Here is a 17,774-nt window from a genome sequence, read left to right as displayed (position 1 = left end):
AGCAGAGCTTAAACTCCATTTTATCATAAAGAAGATATTAATAATTTTCCCAAAAGTCATGAAATAATATTATTGAATTGATCCTCTGTTAACAATAAGTCACATGAAAATAAGAATATCATCTCTTCAATTTTACTGGGTCTTAAATTTATTACAAAATAGTTATATGTTTAAAATTATGAAGAAACTTTTAATAATACCTGTGGCTGTTTGCTGGGTGTACGAAGTAGGTCTCCCAGTATACGCTGTCTGAATAAGCCACCTTCCTTTATCTTTGTTACCGTCATGTTAGCATTTTCTCCAAAAATGTTGGAATCATTGATCTATTTTTAGATAAGACTATTTTACTAGAAATGTTATGATAAATATGACCACACCAGTTTTTCTTTTTAAATTTAAGCATGGTTAAAAGTGAAATGCCAGAAGATTAAAAAATTTCGAAACCATTTGGTCACATTTTTGAAAAAGAAGCCTCTTCAAAAATGATCATAAATCTACCGAAGAAAAAACTGGTAACATCATAGCATTACCATATATTGCAGCAGTCACAACTTGAATTAAATGACTAAAATTAACTTGAATATTTAGAATAAAATATGTCTGAGAAACACGAATTTATTAATTTGATTTTGTCAAAATATTCTATGCTTTTTCTGAAAATGACCATTTTGATTAATGATTCTTAAATAATTGAAAAAAAGTGGTCTTCTTTCCACCCAAAAGTCAATGTTTCCCCTTTAGCAGTTTTGGCCTCTGACTACCCTGGTTTTTCATCTACTGATGAAGTTATATTTTCTGCCAATGGTAAAAATGAAACCAAGTCAGATCAATATGCATACTTTGGTCATTCCAAAGCTCACTGTTAACACGGTAGCCTTCCGATGCATACAGAGGCCAGAAAAGAGACAGGAGTCTTCATCCTGAGTCTGTGGGAGCCAAAGTGACCAGGAGCAGAAATGATGAACAAGCAGAGGAGACCGGTCGGGGAAGAACGAAGGGAAGAGTGCGCAGACACCCGCAGAGGTACCAAGGGGACATCGGTCATTAGATATGTCTCAGTTACAGAATTTTCTAATTTCAGGAACATGTCTAGTTTCAGGATATGTGCTTTCTTAAAATAAGGCCCACATCTGTATGACATCCATACAGTCTATGGCATATTATAGTCTATGTTTATATACTTCTTTGAGTCTCCTCTGTTATTTTCCCAAAGCAGTTTTGCATTTTTTTCCACCTTTTGTCAAGGACATCTTTCCAGGTGAATATACGTGGGTCTATACATGGCTGCACGGTATCCATGCTACTTGTGTCATTTTAACAACTATTTTTCTATTGATGGGGATTTAGGTTTCTAGGGGGTTTTTTTTCTTTATTTACTATTACAAATAATGCTGCATTGACTAACTCTATGCCTATCTCATTTCCTATTTGTATTATTATTTCAGTAGAATGGAGTTATAGATCTGAAATGGCTGAATCATAAGGTTTATGTATTCAGATGCAACTAAATTATCCTCCCAAATGGCCTCACCAGTTTTACTGTCTCACCAATAGTACATGAGGATAAGAGTGCCTCTCACACTCTCATCTTCACTAGAAAGCACACTTTTGATGTTTACCATCTGAGCCTAAAGTCTCTTCCAGACCCTTCACCTTCACATATTCTAAATGTGACTTCCCTCCCGTACTCCCAACCACACTCTAAGCGAAAGTCATTAGATGAGCACTTAAAAGTGTGGCTCTGTTACGAACTTGAAAAGGTCATCTTTGGAACCAGAAAACTATCCAAGGATCCAGAATACAGCTCTAGCGAACAGACAGAATTATAGACAGCAAGGCAGATTACGCTTGGCCCCGCATACAGTATATCCCCAGTATACCCTCCCCCTTACACAATGCCTTCCCTCACAGTTTATGCAGATTTAGTTCTGAGACTGGCCCTGCCTCTGCTCTTCCTGCCCCTCTCTAATCCATATATTCTAATATGGGTCTTCTAATCCATATATTCCTGAACTTCCCCCATAGGATGTCAGGCATAAAGCACCAACAGCTGTTCTCCACAAAAGAGAATACCTGGTCAACTTCATTTTGAATAATCTTCTTTCCCTCAATTTTCTTTTATGGAAAAGAATGGAAAGGAATTCCTTGAATGTTTAGTCTATCATTTGCATTTTTAAAATACACACAGTCTCCAGGTCTCCTTGGCATGAGGCAGGGTGCAAACAAGCAAAGAACACATAGAAGAAAACAAAACCCAGGTGATGTGAGGGAACCTGCAGGAGAGGCTGCTTTCCACATGCACTTCTCCACTTGACACGCCATGAGTATCCAGCACAGCTTCCCTCTCGGGTCACCGAGACTTGTCCCACTTCTTCAAGACTCTGGAGAGCAAACTGCAAATCTGCGGCCGACAGGGCAGCGGGGATACCTGCACTCGCAGAAGGACGGCAAACAGTGGGAATCAAAAATTCACAAAACCGTGGTCACTCTTGTACGTGCTAAGCTGCTTCAGTCGTGCCTGACTCTCTGCGACCCTACGGACTGTAGCCCACCAGGCCCCTCTGTCCATGGGATTCTCCAGGCAAGAATACTGGAGTGGGTTGCCATGCCCTCCTCCACGGGATCTTCCCCACCCAGGGATTGAACCCACATCCCTTATGACTCCTGCACTGCAGGCAGATTCTTTACCGCTGAGCCATTGGGGAAGGCCCATGGTCACCTTTAACATACATGAGATGTAGTTTATCACTTGTAAACCAACTGTTCTCCTCTAATATGGAAAAAAAAATGAAATTTCCATATTGCTTATGCAACAAATTTACATATTTCTTAGAAACAAAAATTACATGAGTAATGTACCTCAGACATTGATCCTTGGCTCAAATACTTAAAAACAATTTCATAGGTAACCAAAAAGCTATGGACATAAAAGAGAAACGAACTTTTGGGAATTTAACCTAGGGTATCTGGTGAGGTGATGAAGAAAACATGAAAATGTCATTTGTTCTCAATAATCTAGCTTTACAATAATGAAGATTTCAACTCTATAAATTACATAGAGAAATAATATTAAAAAGAAATACACTGAAATGTTTATGATGGTTATCTAGATCAGTATAGTTCAACTGATACACAGACCAAAGTTACAGACTTTTTCATGTACCTGTGAGAACATGTCCATACGCGTGAATGTCAAAGCTGCCCCTGAGAGGTGGAGATGCTGCTTGAATTCTTTGAATACGAATCTTTGACTCCCCGGGCCAGTTATTTCCTCTATAAACAGACTCATTCTCTGTCTCATTTGTGATTCTCTAATTTCCAAAATAAATATTGATAAAATGGTTAAATATAACAATGGTGAACACGATTTCTATTTCACCAGGGTACAATCCTGTGACATGACATAAATGAGCCTCAGGTATTCAGGACTCCTCAGAACATTAAGGAGAGTCACATAAATCAACACAGGCCCTACGACGTGGCTGCGCTAATGAGGCTCAAGTCAACGCAGTCATCTGCGCAGCAATCAGCTGGAACCACAGTAATACCTCATTAATTCAGAGAGTGCCCGCCATCATTCAAGGAACAAATATTTACTGAGCAGGCATTCTGTTCAAGGTACAATGCTAATCACATTGGGTGGTGAGGCAAAGAAATACAAAACATGGTCTTGGCTATCAAAAAATTAAAAACCTTTTTAGAAAAATAACATACAAAAACTTGAAAACTTAACTAATGATATAAAGAAATATATGATCAATACAGTGCCTAATCCAGACTCAGGAAATACCTGTCTAATATTAAGTGCCAAGTGACAGAAGCAATGTGTGCGATAAACATTCATAGATTGTAACTCTAATAGTGAAGATGATATTCTCCGGCTGCTGATCCTTGTTAATGTTGTGGAATTTAAAGTTATAAGTCCTATTGCCCACACAAATGAGCAAATATAAGTCCCAAAAGACATGTGCAAGAATGTTCAGAGCAGCTTTATTTATAATAATCCCAAACTGGAAATAGTGCAAAAGCCCATCAACAGAATAGATAAATTGTTGTATGTTAACACCATGGCATCTGGTCCCATCACTTCATGGGAAATAGATGGGGAAACAGTGGAAACACTGTCAGACTTTATTTTTTTGGGCTCCAAAATTACTGCAGATGGTGATGGCAGCCATGAAATTAAAAGCCGCTTACTCCTTGGAAGGAAAGTTATGACCAACCTAGATAGCATATTGAAAAGTAGAGACATTACTTTGCCAACAAGGTCTGTCTAGTCAAGGCTATGGTTTTTCCTGTGGTCATGTATGGATGTGACAGTTGGACTGTGAAGAAAGCTGAGTGCCAAAGAACTAATGCTTTAGAACTGTGGTGTTGGAGAAGACTCTTGAGAGTCCCTTGGACTGCAAGGAGATCCAACCAGTCCATTCTGAAGGAGATCAGCCCTGGGATTTCTTTAGAAGGAATGATGCTAAAGCTGAAACTCCAGTCCTTTGGGAACCTCATGCGAAGAGTTGACTCATTGGAAAAGACCGTGATGCTGGGAGGGATTGGGGGCAGGAGAAGGGGATGATAGAGGATGAGATGGCTGGATGGCATCACTGACTCGATAGACGTGAGTTTGAGTGAACTCCAGGAGTTGGTGATGGACAGGGAGGCCTGGCGTGCTGCGATTCATGGGGTCGCAAAGAGTCAGACATGCCTGAGCGACTGAACTGAACTGAACACCATGGAATACTCTACAGTGAAAAAGAACAAACTTCAGCTAGCTGTATGCAATGTCATAATATCAAACAAAAGAGTACATAATGTATTATTACTGATATGATGAGTTAAAAAAGCAAAACTAACTAATGTTGGTAAAGTTAAAATAGTAGTTATCTAGGGCTGTGGGCAAATAATCCAATGACAAGGAAAAGGCACAAAGAAGGTTCTTGGGGGTCTAATGATTTTCTTTATCTTGAAGTGATTACATGAGTGCCTTTACTTTGTAAAAAGTCATGGACTTTGGCAAGGTTACAGGATACAAGAGCAACACACAAAAACCAATCATATTTTTATGTGAAAATAACAAGCATGGGGAAACTGAACTTAACATAAGATCCATGACAATGACCTCAAAGAAAAGGAAACACTTACATATAAATGTAACAAAACATGTACTGAATCTGACCTGAAATTACAAAATGCTGGTAAATGTAATCAAAAAGTTAAAAATGTTGGGAAAAAAAGCAAAGAAGATCAAATATATGGAGAGACAAATTGCGTTCATAGATTAGAAGACTCAATATGGTAAAGGCATCAATTCCTTCCAAAAGAATATATTGGTTTAATGCAATTCTTATCAAAATACCAGCAAGATTTTTGTAGGTATTAACAAGCTTATTTCAAATTTTATATGGAAAGACACAGGACCTAGAATAGCTAAAACAATTTTTCACAGTAAGAGTGAGGTCAGAAGAATCACTCTACCCAATATTAGGGCTCACTACATAGCTACGGTGATCAAGAGGGTGTGGTATTTATTGGTGGAAAGACTGACACACAGAACAATGGGACAGAATAGAGAAAAGTGAAACTGAATGTCACTCAGTCATGTCTGACTCTTTGTGATTCCACAGACTATACAGTCCATGGAATTCTCCAGGCCAGAATATTGGAGTGGAATCCAGAAACATATCCACATAAATATGCCCAACTGATTTTTTTATAAAGATATGAAAGTAATTCAAATGGAGAAAGGATAGTTTTTTCAATAAATGGTACTAGAGCAACCAGAGGGATAAGCAAACAAGTGAACCTGGACCTAGAACTTCGTATCTCATACAAAAGTTAACTCAGAATGGATCATGGCCTTAAATGTAAAATGCACAACTATATAACTTTCAGGGGAAGCAAAGAAAAATATTTAGGACTTAGGGCTGACATTAGAGTTCTTAGACTTGAAACCAAAAGCACCATTCATAGAAGAAAATACTTGATAAACTGAGACTCGTCAAATTAAGATTGTTGCTCTGTGAAAGACCTCATGAAGATCATGAAAAGGCAAGGTACAGACTGGGAGAAAATATTTGCAAAGCACACACCTGACAAAGGACTTACATCCAGGATACAGAAAGACCTTAAAAGCTCAACAATAGGAAGATAGTCCAATTAGAAAATGGGCAAAAGGCATGAACAGATACCACAGAAGGACCTATATGGTGTTTGACATTTTAGCCATCAGGGAATGTAAATTAAGACCAAAATGAGCTAATAGTATATAGCACATCAGAATGGCTGGAACAAAAAATAGTGATAATGCTAGATGCTGGCATATTTGTGCAGACAATGGATCACTCATACATTGCTGATGGGAAAGTAAAATGGTGCAGCCACTTTGGAAGAGTATGGTAGTTTCTTATAAAGCTGTACATGTGTTTGTCACATGACCCCATAATTACACTGTTGGGCAATTAACTCAGAAAATGAAAACTTATGTCACATGGAAACCCACAGATGAATGTTCATAGTAACTTTATTCAAGCAGCCAAAACCTAGAAACAACTCAAATGTCCTTCAAGAATTAAGTGGTTAAATAGACTTACGGTGTATCCATACCATTAAACACTATTCAACAATCAAAATGAACAAACTATTAATATATACAACAATTTGGAGAGATCGCGAGGGAATTACTCAGAGTGAAATAAGTCAATATCAAAAGACTTAATGCTAGCATGATTATATAAAGTCTAATTCCATTTATGTAACATTGTAAATGCCACAATTACAGAGATAATTAGTGGTTGCCAGATATAAGACAGTGGCAAAGGGAGGTAGGTGGTGTGGCTATATGAAAGTGTATCCATAGGGATTCTCAGGATGGAACTGTTCTGTGCTGGTCAGCTGAATCTATTCATGCAATAAAAAACTGTGTGTAAGAATCGTACACACACACACCACACACAAATGAAAGCATGTAGAACTGATAACATCCAAATAAGGCTGGTAAGCTGTATCAGAGTCAATTTTCCTGTTGTGCTATTATGTTATGCTTATAGATGCTACCCTTGGGGGATAATGGGTGAAAGGTATGGGAATATTCCTGTATTAATTCTTATAACTGCACATGAGTCTACAATGATCTCAAAGTTAGTTTTTAAAACAATTCATTCATGCGGACATTTAAGTATGTGCACATACACATATGACACATTGTGTCAGCGCACAGACTGAAAAACATACGATGTTTATCTTAGAGATACTAAGACTAAAACACTGGGTCTGGAAGGGCTAAAAGCAATTTTTGTGGAACACTTATAGTGTTTTAGTCTTTTAAATCATAAAACTTAACAGAAAGTTCTTTGTGAGACTCAAATTATAATATTTAATTATTATTTAACCTTGAATTTTGAATGCAGTATACTTGGTTTTGGTTTGCTGTGGGAAGTTATGTAACTAATTGTATATGTTGTAAAAATTAAATGTAACATTAATTCTCATAACTGTAACATCTAACACAGATCTCATACTCAAACAGTATAAAAGAACTCTTTAGATCCTTTTGGAATTATGGAAAACCATCTCTTTCCCCTTGCATCAATTTTTATACAAATAATAAACAGTGTTTATAACAGAAACAATTTAACAATCTAATGCAGAAATTTTCTTTCAATAATCTCTGTTCAAAGATCTTTATTGGGAGAGCGCACAGCTGCTGCTTCTACATCAACAGAGAAAACTCTGGCTAGCTGATTTAAAACTTAAATCTGGTTAGCTGATTCTTGAGGTTATTTCCTCCTGCTTTTTTCCCCATAGATACATTTCTTTAAAAAAATTTTTAATGTTTAAAGTGAATTCTCATGGGCAATGTGAAAATTCATGCTCAATTTCAAGCCTCTAAATCTTCATTTAATCCTTAGAATAACTGTCTTGTCTTATTAAAAGGTATCTAATCTGTGTCATCTATTTGTAATAATGTTTTAGGTTTACTAGGTCAAAGCTAATGTTCCATAAGTTGAAGATAGGTACTTGTAAAATTCTAATCTTACCTGCCCAAAGCTCACAGCCATCATGGGTATATTATAACTGCAATTATATGATGTCATGGTGACAGAATACTGGTTGGTTACACTGGATCCATTACTTTTGGTCTGATTCACCTGAAAGTCCTTTAAAAATATTCCTTTATTTGCTAATGCTGGAAGTCTTCTCTTTGACATTTCTAAAGAATACAAATAAACAAAATAATGGGAGATAAAATTGCATAGCTTCTGCTGCTAAAAAAAGAAAGCATCAAATAATAGCCATGTGTCATGGAATAAACTGTTTGAAATCAACTTTTAGAAAGACCTTAAGGTAAGTAGCTTGTAAGGCTTGGCAAACTTTCACTTCTAGAACATAAAGCTTTGAAGTCTTTTGATATATGAATCTCATTGGGTAATTAAAACAAAATACTGAAAAGCCACCAAGCTCTGGGCTCCATGCAGCCCTCTGCTGGCCACTTAGTTTTGTTCTGGCATAGGTCCCTGAATGTGGTGCTCACTATGACCTGAGCCTTTAACCCGGCACAAATCATCTGTCTTCTGTGCTCCACCAATCACAAAGGTCCATTGATAGTGGATTCATTTAGTTTTAAAATAGTTCCAAAGAAAAGGATTCCAAAACTCCTCTGAAATATGGTAAAAGTCACTTATTAAGGTGACTGTTTGGAATTAGGCTGTTTTTTTTTGTTTTGTTTTGTTTTGTTTTGTTTTGTTTTGTTTTGTTTTTTTTTTAATTTTATTTTATTTTTAAACTTTACATAACTGTATTAGATTTGCCAAATATCAAAATGAATCCGCCACAGGTTTACATATGTTCCCCATCCTGAACCCTCCTCCCTCCTCCCTCCCCATTCCATCCCTCTGGGTCGTCCCAGTGCACCAGCCCCAAGCATCCAGTATCGTGCATCGAACCTGGACTGGCAACTCATTTCATACATGATATTTTACATGTTTCAATGCCATTCTCCCAAATCTTCCCACCCTCTCCCTCTCCCACAGAGTCCATAAGACTGTTCTATACATCAGTGTCTCTTTTGCTGTCTCGTACACAGGGTTATTGTTACCATCTTTCTAAATTCCATATATATGCGTTAGTATACTGTATTGGTGTTTTTCTTTCTGGCTTACTTCACTCTGTATAATAGGCTCCAGTTGTTTTGTTTTGTTTTTTTTTTTGAAGACTGGGCTTTCCTTGTGGCTCAGCTGGTAAAGAATCTGTCTGCAATGCAGAAGACCTGGGTTTGATCCCTGGGTTGGGAAGATCCCCTGGAGAAGGGAAATGCTACCCACACCAGTATTCTGGCCTGCAGAATTCCATGGACTGTGTAGTCCATGAAGTTGCAATGAATCGGACACAGCTGAGCAATTTTCACTTTCACTTTTTTGAAGACTGAAGTTTAATTTTTATTATCTTATTAGCACATTTCACATAAATGAGTCTATTAACATAACTATAAAGAAATACTAAAACTATCAGAAATAAGATTTTCATTTATATTTTTACTAATTATCACAATAAAGCCCATGGAAAGTTTCAACTCATTCTTACTAGACAGAGATCAATGGCAATAGTTGCCTTTCAGGAACAGATCTCTAGCTTGGTGATTCATTTCTCAAAAATCAAACTAGGCAAAATTAGAATGTTTTCCACAGCATGGTGGTGGTTAGTTGCTCAGTCATGTAGGACTCTTTGCGACCCCACAGACTGTAGCCCACCAGGCTTTTCTGTCCATGGGGATTCTCCAGGCAAGAATACTGGAGTGGGGTTGCCATGCCCTCCTCCATGGGATCTTCCCTACCCAGGGATTGAACCCAGGTCTCCCATATCGCAGGCAGATTCTTTACCGACTGAGTCACCGGAGAAGCCCTTCCACAGTGTACTTATCTATAAATAGAATCTAGAACTATAAAGCGAATTCCTGCTATACTGACAAAGTTTACATTAAGGATGCTTTCATCTTTAGAATAATCATCTGGCCCTATTCATTGAAAATATGATTTAAACCACAATACTATTGAGATGAAACATTTCTACCTAAGCTACAGAATATAAATAACATCTATGATAAGATTTTAGTACAAAATAGGTTTAACAGTTTTAAGTTTTAGATATGAAATGATACTATGTACCATCCAATGTTGTCATTGTAGATGTCTGTCCAATGTATACAATATCCACATAGAAAGACTGTGATTCTGATGCTTTCTGCAAGCTAATCCTCTGAAGAGAAAAACTGGTCCCAGTGTATTTGGTTTGTATGAGATCCAGAAGGTCTACACAAGTGTAGGTCCAGCTGAAATATGGTTGTTTAATTAGATGTACAGTTCAGTTACAATGTTTAATGTAAACCAATACACTATAAAACACATTAAAATCTTAAGGAAGAAAAGTCTTTCTTTTCCCACAAGAAGACTATAAGCATACTTTAATGGCACAGAAAAGCAGTCACAACAAGGGATAGCAGGCAGAAACTTACACTGGCAGGGAAAGATTTAATGTTGCGAAGATAGCTTTTATTTGTAGCCTTGGCAGTAGGCATAGGAATGTAAAGCAACATTCTACAGTGACAAATAAGTCAACTAAGGAGCATGCACCTCGATGGAGAGCATATAGAACTAAGACACAAGAATGAAGAAATCATTTTAGTAAAAAAATATATTTATCAGGGATAGAACAGTGAATTCAGCCAATAGTAAGAGGCAAGGCTGTAACTTGATAATACTTCCAAAAGAGCTCAGTGGAGTTGCATTGTCCACTATAACTAAGGGACAAACATTGCAGAAGTTATTAATCCATACAAACGGTTGCACAGTACCTTCTAAATTTAGATTCAGAGTTCCATTAAATATTAACTGCATTGGAATCTCATAAATTACAAAAGCAATTCAGTAACTGGAGTTTGCAATAAAGAGATAAATATTGCCATTCAAATCACTAAATACAATTTAACAATAATCTTTGTGCCAGCTACCGATGAACTGATTAACTGGTTAATTTGTTTGAGCACCTTCTATGCTCATTTTGAAACTCCATGGTTTGCAAATTCATCATTGAGTCCATTTCTAGTGCATCAAAGCTCAGACTGCATCATTTAAAAAAATTATATGCAGAACTACATTAAGTTAAAGTGCTCTTTAAAATAAAAAAGTACTTTGGGATTCTAAGCAGACTTCTATGACTAATTATATGATTCTGAAGTTCTAAAAACTACTTAGGAAAAAATAGCCCACTGAGCCAGACCCTTTATAAGAGAAATGGAGACTACAGACGATATCAAAACTTAAGCAAATAGTACTCTCTGTGTTTTGTGGCTAGATAATTTCATTTTCTAAGGGAAAACCAGATTTTATCTTTGTGATTTTGAAGCTGAATTTACAGCTATACACATCACTGGTTTTGGAGACAACATTTGAGAAAATGTGGCTCTTTTTGATAACTAACAATGTACAGAAAATAAACTAATGCTAACACACCTAATTGATCTATAAATGGACTGTCTTACCTACATAAAAGCAGGTCTAGAAATATCAGCTAGGAGCAGGAGAATTTACTTTGCCTTCATTGGTAACATTAATAGTTTTTAACCAGAGAACCATCCTCTTGTAAAGCATGATATTCTTGTTGAAAGATCTTGTGGCATTTAGGGTAAAGGAAGCCCATTAATTTCACCAAATGTAATGCATCTTCACATTAATGCACAACAGATACACTGCAGGCCAAAGGAAGGACTGCTTAGTGATGTGCTCAGTGACGGTTTGACTAACATGGAAGAACTGAGATCTGTGAAATCTTCCAAAATCCCGCTGCAATAAGAAGAATGAAATGCATATAGGTGGTGGTGATCAAAATTAAAATTGTGATTCCATAGTTTATTTGGGCATGAGGGATGTTCCTTCAAGAAGGACTTTTGCTTCACAATAAACCATCACAGATTACCCCTGATTTGAATCAAACTGAGTATGACTCAGTGGGATACGTTCTTTCTGTGCACAGGCTTTCCATGCTCCTTGTCGATTAACATGGAGAGGGCTGCCTTGACCCTTGGCATTGCTTCCTCCTGTGTGACGGCCAATGGAGAGTGGCTGTGGCCTCTTCAGATTCAACAATTACCCTAGGGAATTGCAGAACTGTTCTCAGCCACTTCATTCATTCCAGGAGCTAACTTTGGTCCCATTTTATATATTGGATTAAACTGTTGTAATAGCCTCAAAGATATATTTATGCATGGGAGGGGAAACCAACACTTTCTTCAATACTCTGTCTTTCAATATCTGTCTCTGCCTCTCTCTTTTTCTGCCTATCTTCTTCATCTTCTGTGGAAAACAAGGATGAAGTGAAAAAGAGAAAGTGTTAGTCACTCAGTTGTGTCTGAATCTTTGTGATCCCATGGATTGTAGCTCACCAAACTCCTTCGTCCATGGAATTCTCCAGGCAAGAATACTGGAGTGGGTTGCCATTGCCTTCTCCAGGGGATCTTCCAGACCCAGGGACTGAAGCCAGGTCTCTTGTACTGCAGGCAGATTCTTTATCATCTGAGCCACCAGGGAAGCGCCAAAGATGGATCAAATGTATAAAACATGCCAAAAGTGCAAACATAAGAGCCATACTCTGTTTAAGCAATGTCATTTGAGGGTGAAATCTGAACTGTCAGGAAAAGGACATTTTTTAAAGCATTAATTCAGGAAGGTTACTTTTCTTTCGTTAGGGTGGGGAGGAATTGGTTTTGACTCATCTTAAGCTTTTCTTAGAAAACAAGACTCAAGAGTGTCCTGCAACTTTCTCAGAGAGCAGCTTCCTATAGTTCTGTGCCAACACAGTCCACTTCATACACAGAGCTTCCTCAGCTCTCTGCCCTTCGAAGTCCACTTCAAGTTTACCCGACTTCAGTATCTGATGAACTTTCTGTCTTTGTGTATAAAAATTTTTTTTCTTTCTTTACATTATATGAAAGCATGATTCTAGATTTTATTCCTGGGGTAAAACACAAATAAGTATCCTTTAATGCTTAGTCTAACAATCTAAGGAATATTCGGTGGTAGAATTTTCATGTGTTCTGAACCATTCTTTGAAAGGTTCTTCTTAAATATTTCCTCTTTGACAAACATCTCTTGGGTACCTACATTTCAACTATGGATTCCTACCTCATGATTAGAGATTCGGACACCAGTATCTAAAACTGGTTCCCAGCTGCCCCCACTTCATCTAACTGAGCAGAAGATCTGAAGGTTGTTAGGGCTATGTGCTCAGGATATGATGCCAGAAGGCTATGCATGAAATACAACATTTTTTTTTGAAAACCAAAGACTATAACTTCCCTTCTTTTCTTAACAAAAGGTCATCCCACTTCTGCAAGGAGAAAGCTACGAGCACTGGCAAAACTTAAAAACTTTCAAATTAATCTGTAAAGCAATTATCCTTCAATAAAAAATAAATTAATTTAAAAAATAGATACAAGGGAGGAAGGAAGGAAAGAAGGGAGGAAGGAAGGAAAGAAGGGAGGAAAAAAGGAAACATAATAATGGTACATTTTAGGAGCTCACCATAGATATTTACATTGGCACAATAATGTGAATGTTAAATATGATTTTAACTAAATACATAAGATATAACAACAACAACAACAACAACAAAAAGCTGGGCTGGGGCACAGAAGTGCAGTGTTTCATTAGATACTGCATCCAAGTCCACAACTCTGACTGGCTCTGTCTGCTCCCATCTTTCTGGTCCCATCCCGTCACTGCTCCTGTCTTCAGGCCAGTGGGCGCATCGTGTTTTCTCCTGATGGAATTCAGGGAGCACCAACAGGCAACTCTGGTTTTCTCCTTACATCATCCCTTCCCTTCCATTCATGGGAAATCCATCTAAAAAGTTTTCTTAAACCTTTAACAAATAAAATTCCCCTTGTAGTCCAATACATTTATATGTGTTTTGGAGTTTACACATCTCTGAAGGTATGGAATAAAGGCTGATCCCTACATTTTGAAAACAGCGTTGGGATGATGAAGAAAGCAGGAAGGCTGAAATGGCCTGCTCCTGAAATGGATCAGTTTCTTCATCCAGCAGCAAAGTCCTCCATCAAGACCCCCTTTTCAGGAATTCCGTGGTGGTCCAGTGGTTAAGACTGTGTGCTACCGTCTATGGGGTTGCAAAAAGTTGGACATGACTGAGGACTAAGCGACTAATGCTCTCTTTTCTCCCTTTGGTATGTCCATCAAAATACTTTATTTTCTCCATTCACACATTCACTTTTTTTTCAGTGATCGGTCTAATGATAATACTGTGATAAAGCCGTCTCTACCTTCCTTCAGTAACTAGAAACACTATTAGATTTAATAATATATAACTTAAATTCTAAAGTTTACCCCATTGTTTTGTCTTTTAAATGATCATGGATGACGAAACAAAGAATTTTTATTTTCATAATCTACAGATATATTTTTGGCACAACTACTTCTGTAAGGAAACTTATGTAGAAGGCAGAAAAATCGTGGTTAGAGCCATGGTGCAGAAGATTTCTCAAAAACGAACAAATAAGAAATGAATTCATATTTGTAGTTTACATACTATAGTATAAAGTTTTCAAATTCACAGTGCAACTTACTTGTTTCCATATGCAAAATTGAATGTAAATTGCGTATCAGTGCTTCTAGTAATCTTGCTTCTGTCTTGGTATTGAAATTTTAGACCAATATAATTTGCCAGGAATCCTTTGTATGCTAAACATAACTACATAGAAAATATAAAAAAATTAGTAAAAGTATCTTACCATTAAGGTTTTTTCTAGAAATTCAAATTAATTCAATACAATCCAATAAATGTCTACTGAGCTTTTTTAATACAAAATATATCAGAACATAGAGGAAGGAATGATTAACTTTGGACAATCACATGCAGAACTGGGAAGCTTTTATAGAAGAGGAAGTGGAGTGATGTGACCTCATAATAAATGATTAATTCTTTTATTGTTTTCTTAAATATTATTTCCTTAAGAAAAGGAAATAATTCACTCTCTTTAGTCATAGAGCTATGTAAAGAGGAAGGTCAACTCTGAACACTTCAGTGAATTTAAAAGCCCTTTACACACATAAAGAAGACAGAAGCATTCAGGTAGATTAACTAGGATGTGAATGCAGGTGAGCATTTACAGATGGACATGTCACCATCATGCATGCTAAGGAGCTTCAGTCGTGTACAACTCTGCGACCCTATGGACTATAGTTTGCCAGGCTCCTCTGTCCATGGGATTCTCCAGGCAAGAACACTGGAGTGGGTTGCCACACCCTCCTCCAGGGGTATTCCTAACCCGGGGATCAAACCCGTGTCTCCTGTGTCTCCTGCATCAGCAGGTGTCTTCTTTAGCACTAGCGCCAGCTGGGAAGCCCTGTTATCATACAAAACTCATTAAATACTAATTTTAATTGTCCATAATTCCTAAGAATGCCAGGTATATCTAGAATTTAGAAGTTCAGAACATGTGTTGTAACAACTGGAAAATTTTTTAAAAATAGAAAGGGTAAATCTATGATCTCTTGGCTTAGATGTGTGTAATACCTATCCTAAAACTGGCATTTCCTCTGTGATTTTCTTTCACTTTTTCCTGAGTGGATACCCAAAATCACTATAATGGCTATCCATTTTTGTTTCTTCTTAAATAATGAGGAATATTGAGGAGATTATATATTTTTAATTGTTTTACTATTTACACTAATGTGCACATAATTTTTTCCAAAATTATAAGATAAAGCAGAATACATGTGTGTGGCACTGCATATTTTTTTAAATGTATTTATTTATTTTAGTTGGAGGATGATTACTTTGAAACATCGTGGTGGCCTCTGCCACACATCTATATGAATCAGCCATAGGCAAACATGTGACCCCTCCCTCCTGAGGCTCCTCCCACCTCCCTCCCCACCCCATCCTCTCCAGGTTGTCACAGAGCACCAGCTTTGGGTTCCCTGCGTCATACATCAAACTCCCACCGGCTACCTATTTTACATATGGTAATGTATATGTTTCAATGCTATTCTCTGAAAGCAGCCCACCCTCTCCTCTCAGTGTCCACAAGTTTGCTCTTTACGTCTGTGACTCCAGATTTCTTTACTTGAGAATCAGCAGAAGAGGAAATCGCAAGCCCCCAGAAGGTTGAAGCATGGTGCGAGGCCAGTGTGATGACATTTCACATGACAAGCAATTCTCCTTGTCTCATAATTTCATGAAATTTTATTACCAAGGTATTTTACAAATTCAATTAGCATATCATTTTGTTGAGCTTACCTGATTATAAGGAAATAATAAAATGTCTCCATATGGTAGTCTGTTTTGTTTAACATCTGCTGAGTCAAAAAGAACAGCTGGGTTTTTCAGGGAATAACGACCACAGTAAGCATCCGTTTCAGCTGTCTTCTGCCCTCTATTAATATGTTTCTACAGCAGTAATATTTCAAATGAAAACATGATTTATTTTTCTGGTTTATTCCCCAGCATCTTCACCTAAGTCATTCAAGTTTCAACTCAGATCCCACTGTTTCCCAAACTGCTTTAACTTGAAATGTTTTCTCTCGTCTTTGAAAGTCTAAGGCTCTCATTCTATATCATTCACTTAGATCCATAATCATATAATCCCTGTACCTGTATTTGACTATTTCCTAAGTCCTATATTTCCCTTTATATTATGAACTCCTTAAGGATATTTATTCACTCCTCTCACAAATGATTTTTAGTGTTCATTCTGTGCCTGGTGTTTGCTTGCTTATTCATTTGCTTGTTTTTTGTTTAATCTTCAGGGTTCAAGGAGCGAAGCAGCCTACCTGTACACACAGGAGCCTACCAGTTTGGGACAAAGGAACCAAGGATTATAAAACTAAGCCTGAAGGGAGGTGCATAATTCACATAATAGTATTAAAAAAGATGACTCAGGAGAAGAGACAAATGGATTGCTATCTAAAAGGAAAAGGGAGCTAAGGAGCATCAGAGAGAGGGTTAAAATATATGCAGAGAAGTGGGGATGTGAGAGAGCGGTGCTGGGAAACTAAAGGAGTCAAGGTAACGTGAGTCAAGAATGTGTGTTATGATGATGACTGTAGATGAAGTAGGAAAGGAGTATAATGTAAACTACTTGTTCAGTTTCCTTGTCTGCAAGTATCACATTCAGGACAGAAGAACCTCAATACATGTATATTTATTAAGTCAAATTGAAAACATAGCCCATTAAATGATGTTCCCTTTTCACTAACATATCTGCATAAAGCATGACATGATATATGTTTTATTTATATATATAAATTATTTTTTTAAAGGATTCATTTATTTCTGGAGTACTGATCTAAATTGAATAACTTGCCTAAATATTTCTTATTCCTAAGGTATTCACTTGGAAATGGTGACTATCTGGCTTCCTTGAGTCGTCAAAATAAGAATTAGGAAGATAAGTATATTTTAAATTTTCTTTACTGTAAATCAAAGAAAAATCTTTGTATTTTATCAAGAAATAAATACTGACTAGGCCTCATATGAACTGACTAGAGGGTGATCTCAAAAAGCAATGGAAGCAATTCACCATATAATGCTCTACTACAAAGTATATTCTCTGAAGCCACGAGGAAAAAGAATATACTCTGAATCTAAGAAAGCAAACAAAAAACCCTACAGATCTCACATTTACCTATCTTGCCTACTTTCTCTTGATTAAGAAAATTCATATGTGGTAGAAACACAGCTTTTACAAATGAATCATTTTATAATGC

General features: G+C 37.0%; 1 protein-coding gene across 2 annotated transcripts in view; it reads right to left on the bottom strand.

The window, feature by feature from the left end:
* PKHD1L1 (PKHD1 like 1) overlaps positions 1–17,774 on the bottom strand; it is a 177,424-nt gene that overhangs the window by 109,341 nt on the left and 50,309 nt on the right. For both annotated transcript variants that reach the window (XM_006069588.4, XM_044928623.2), the window contains exons 20-26: positions 16,306–16,455; positions 14,630–14,754; positions 10,158–10,321; positions 8,034–8,206; positions 3,164–3,311; positions 2,274–2,428; positions 201–323 (exon numbers count right to left, since the gene is read on the bottom strand). In XM_006069588.4, coding sequence (XP_006069650.4) covers positions 201–323; positions 2,274–2,428; positions 3,164–3,311; positions 8,034–8,206; positions 10,158–10,321; positions 14,630–14,754; positions 16,306–16,455 — 1,038 coding nt within the window. The remainder of the gene's footprint in view (positions 1–200; positions 324–2,273; positions 2,429–3,163; positions 3,312–8,033; positions 8,207–10,157; positions 10,322–14,629; positions 14,755–16,305; positions 16,456–17,774) is intronic.

The sequence above is a fragment of the Bubalus bubalis genome, chromosome 15 (genome assembly GCF_019923935.1).
Source record: "Bubalus bubalis isolate 160015118507 breed Murrah chromosome 15, NDDB_SH_1, whole genome shotgun sequence".
NCBI classification, from domain to species: Eukaryota; Metazoa; Chordata; class Mammalia; order Artiodactyla; family Bovidae; genus Bubalus; species Bubalus bubalis.
This window is presented reverse-complemented; position numbering and strand designations above follow the sequence as displayed.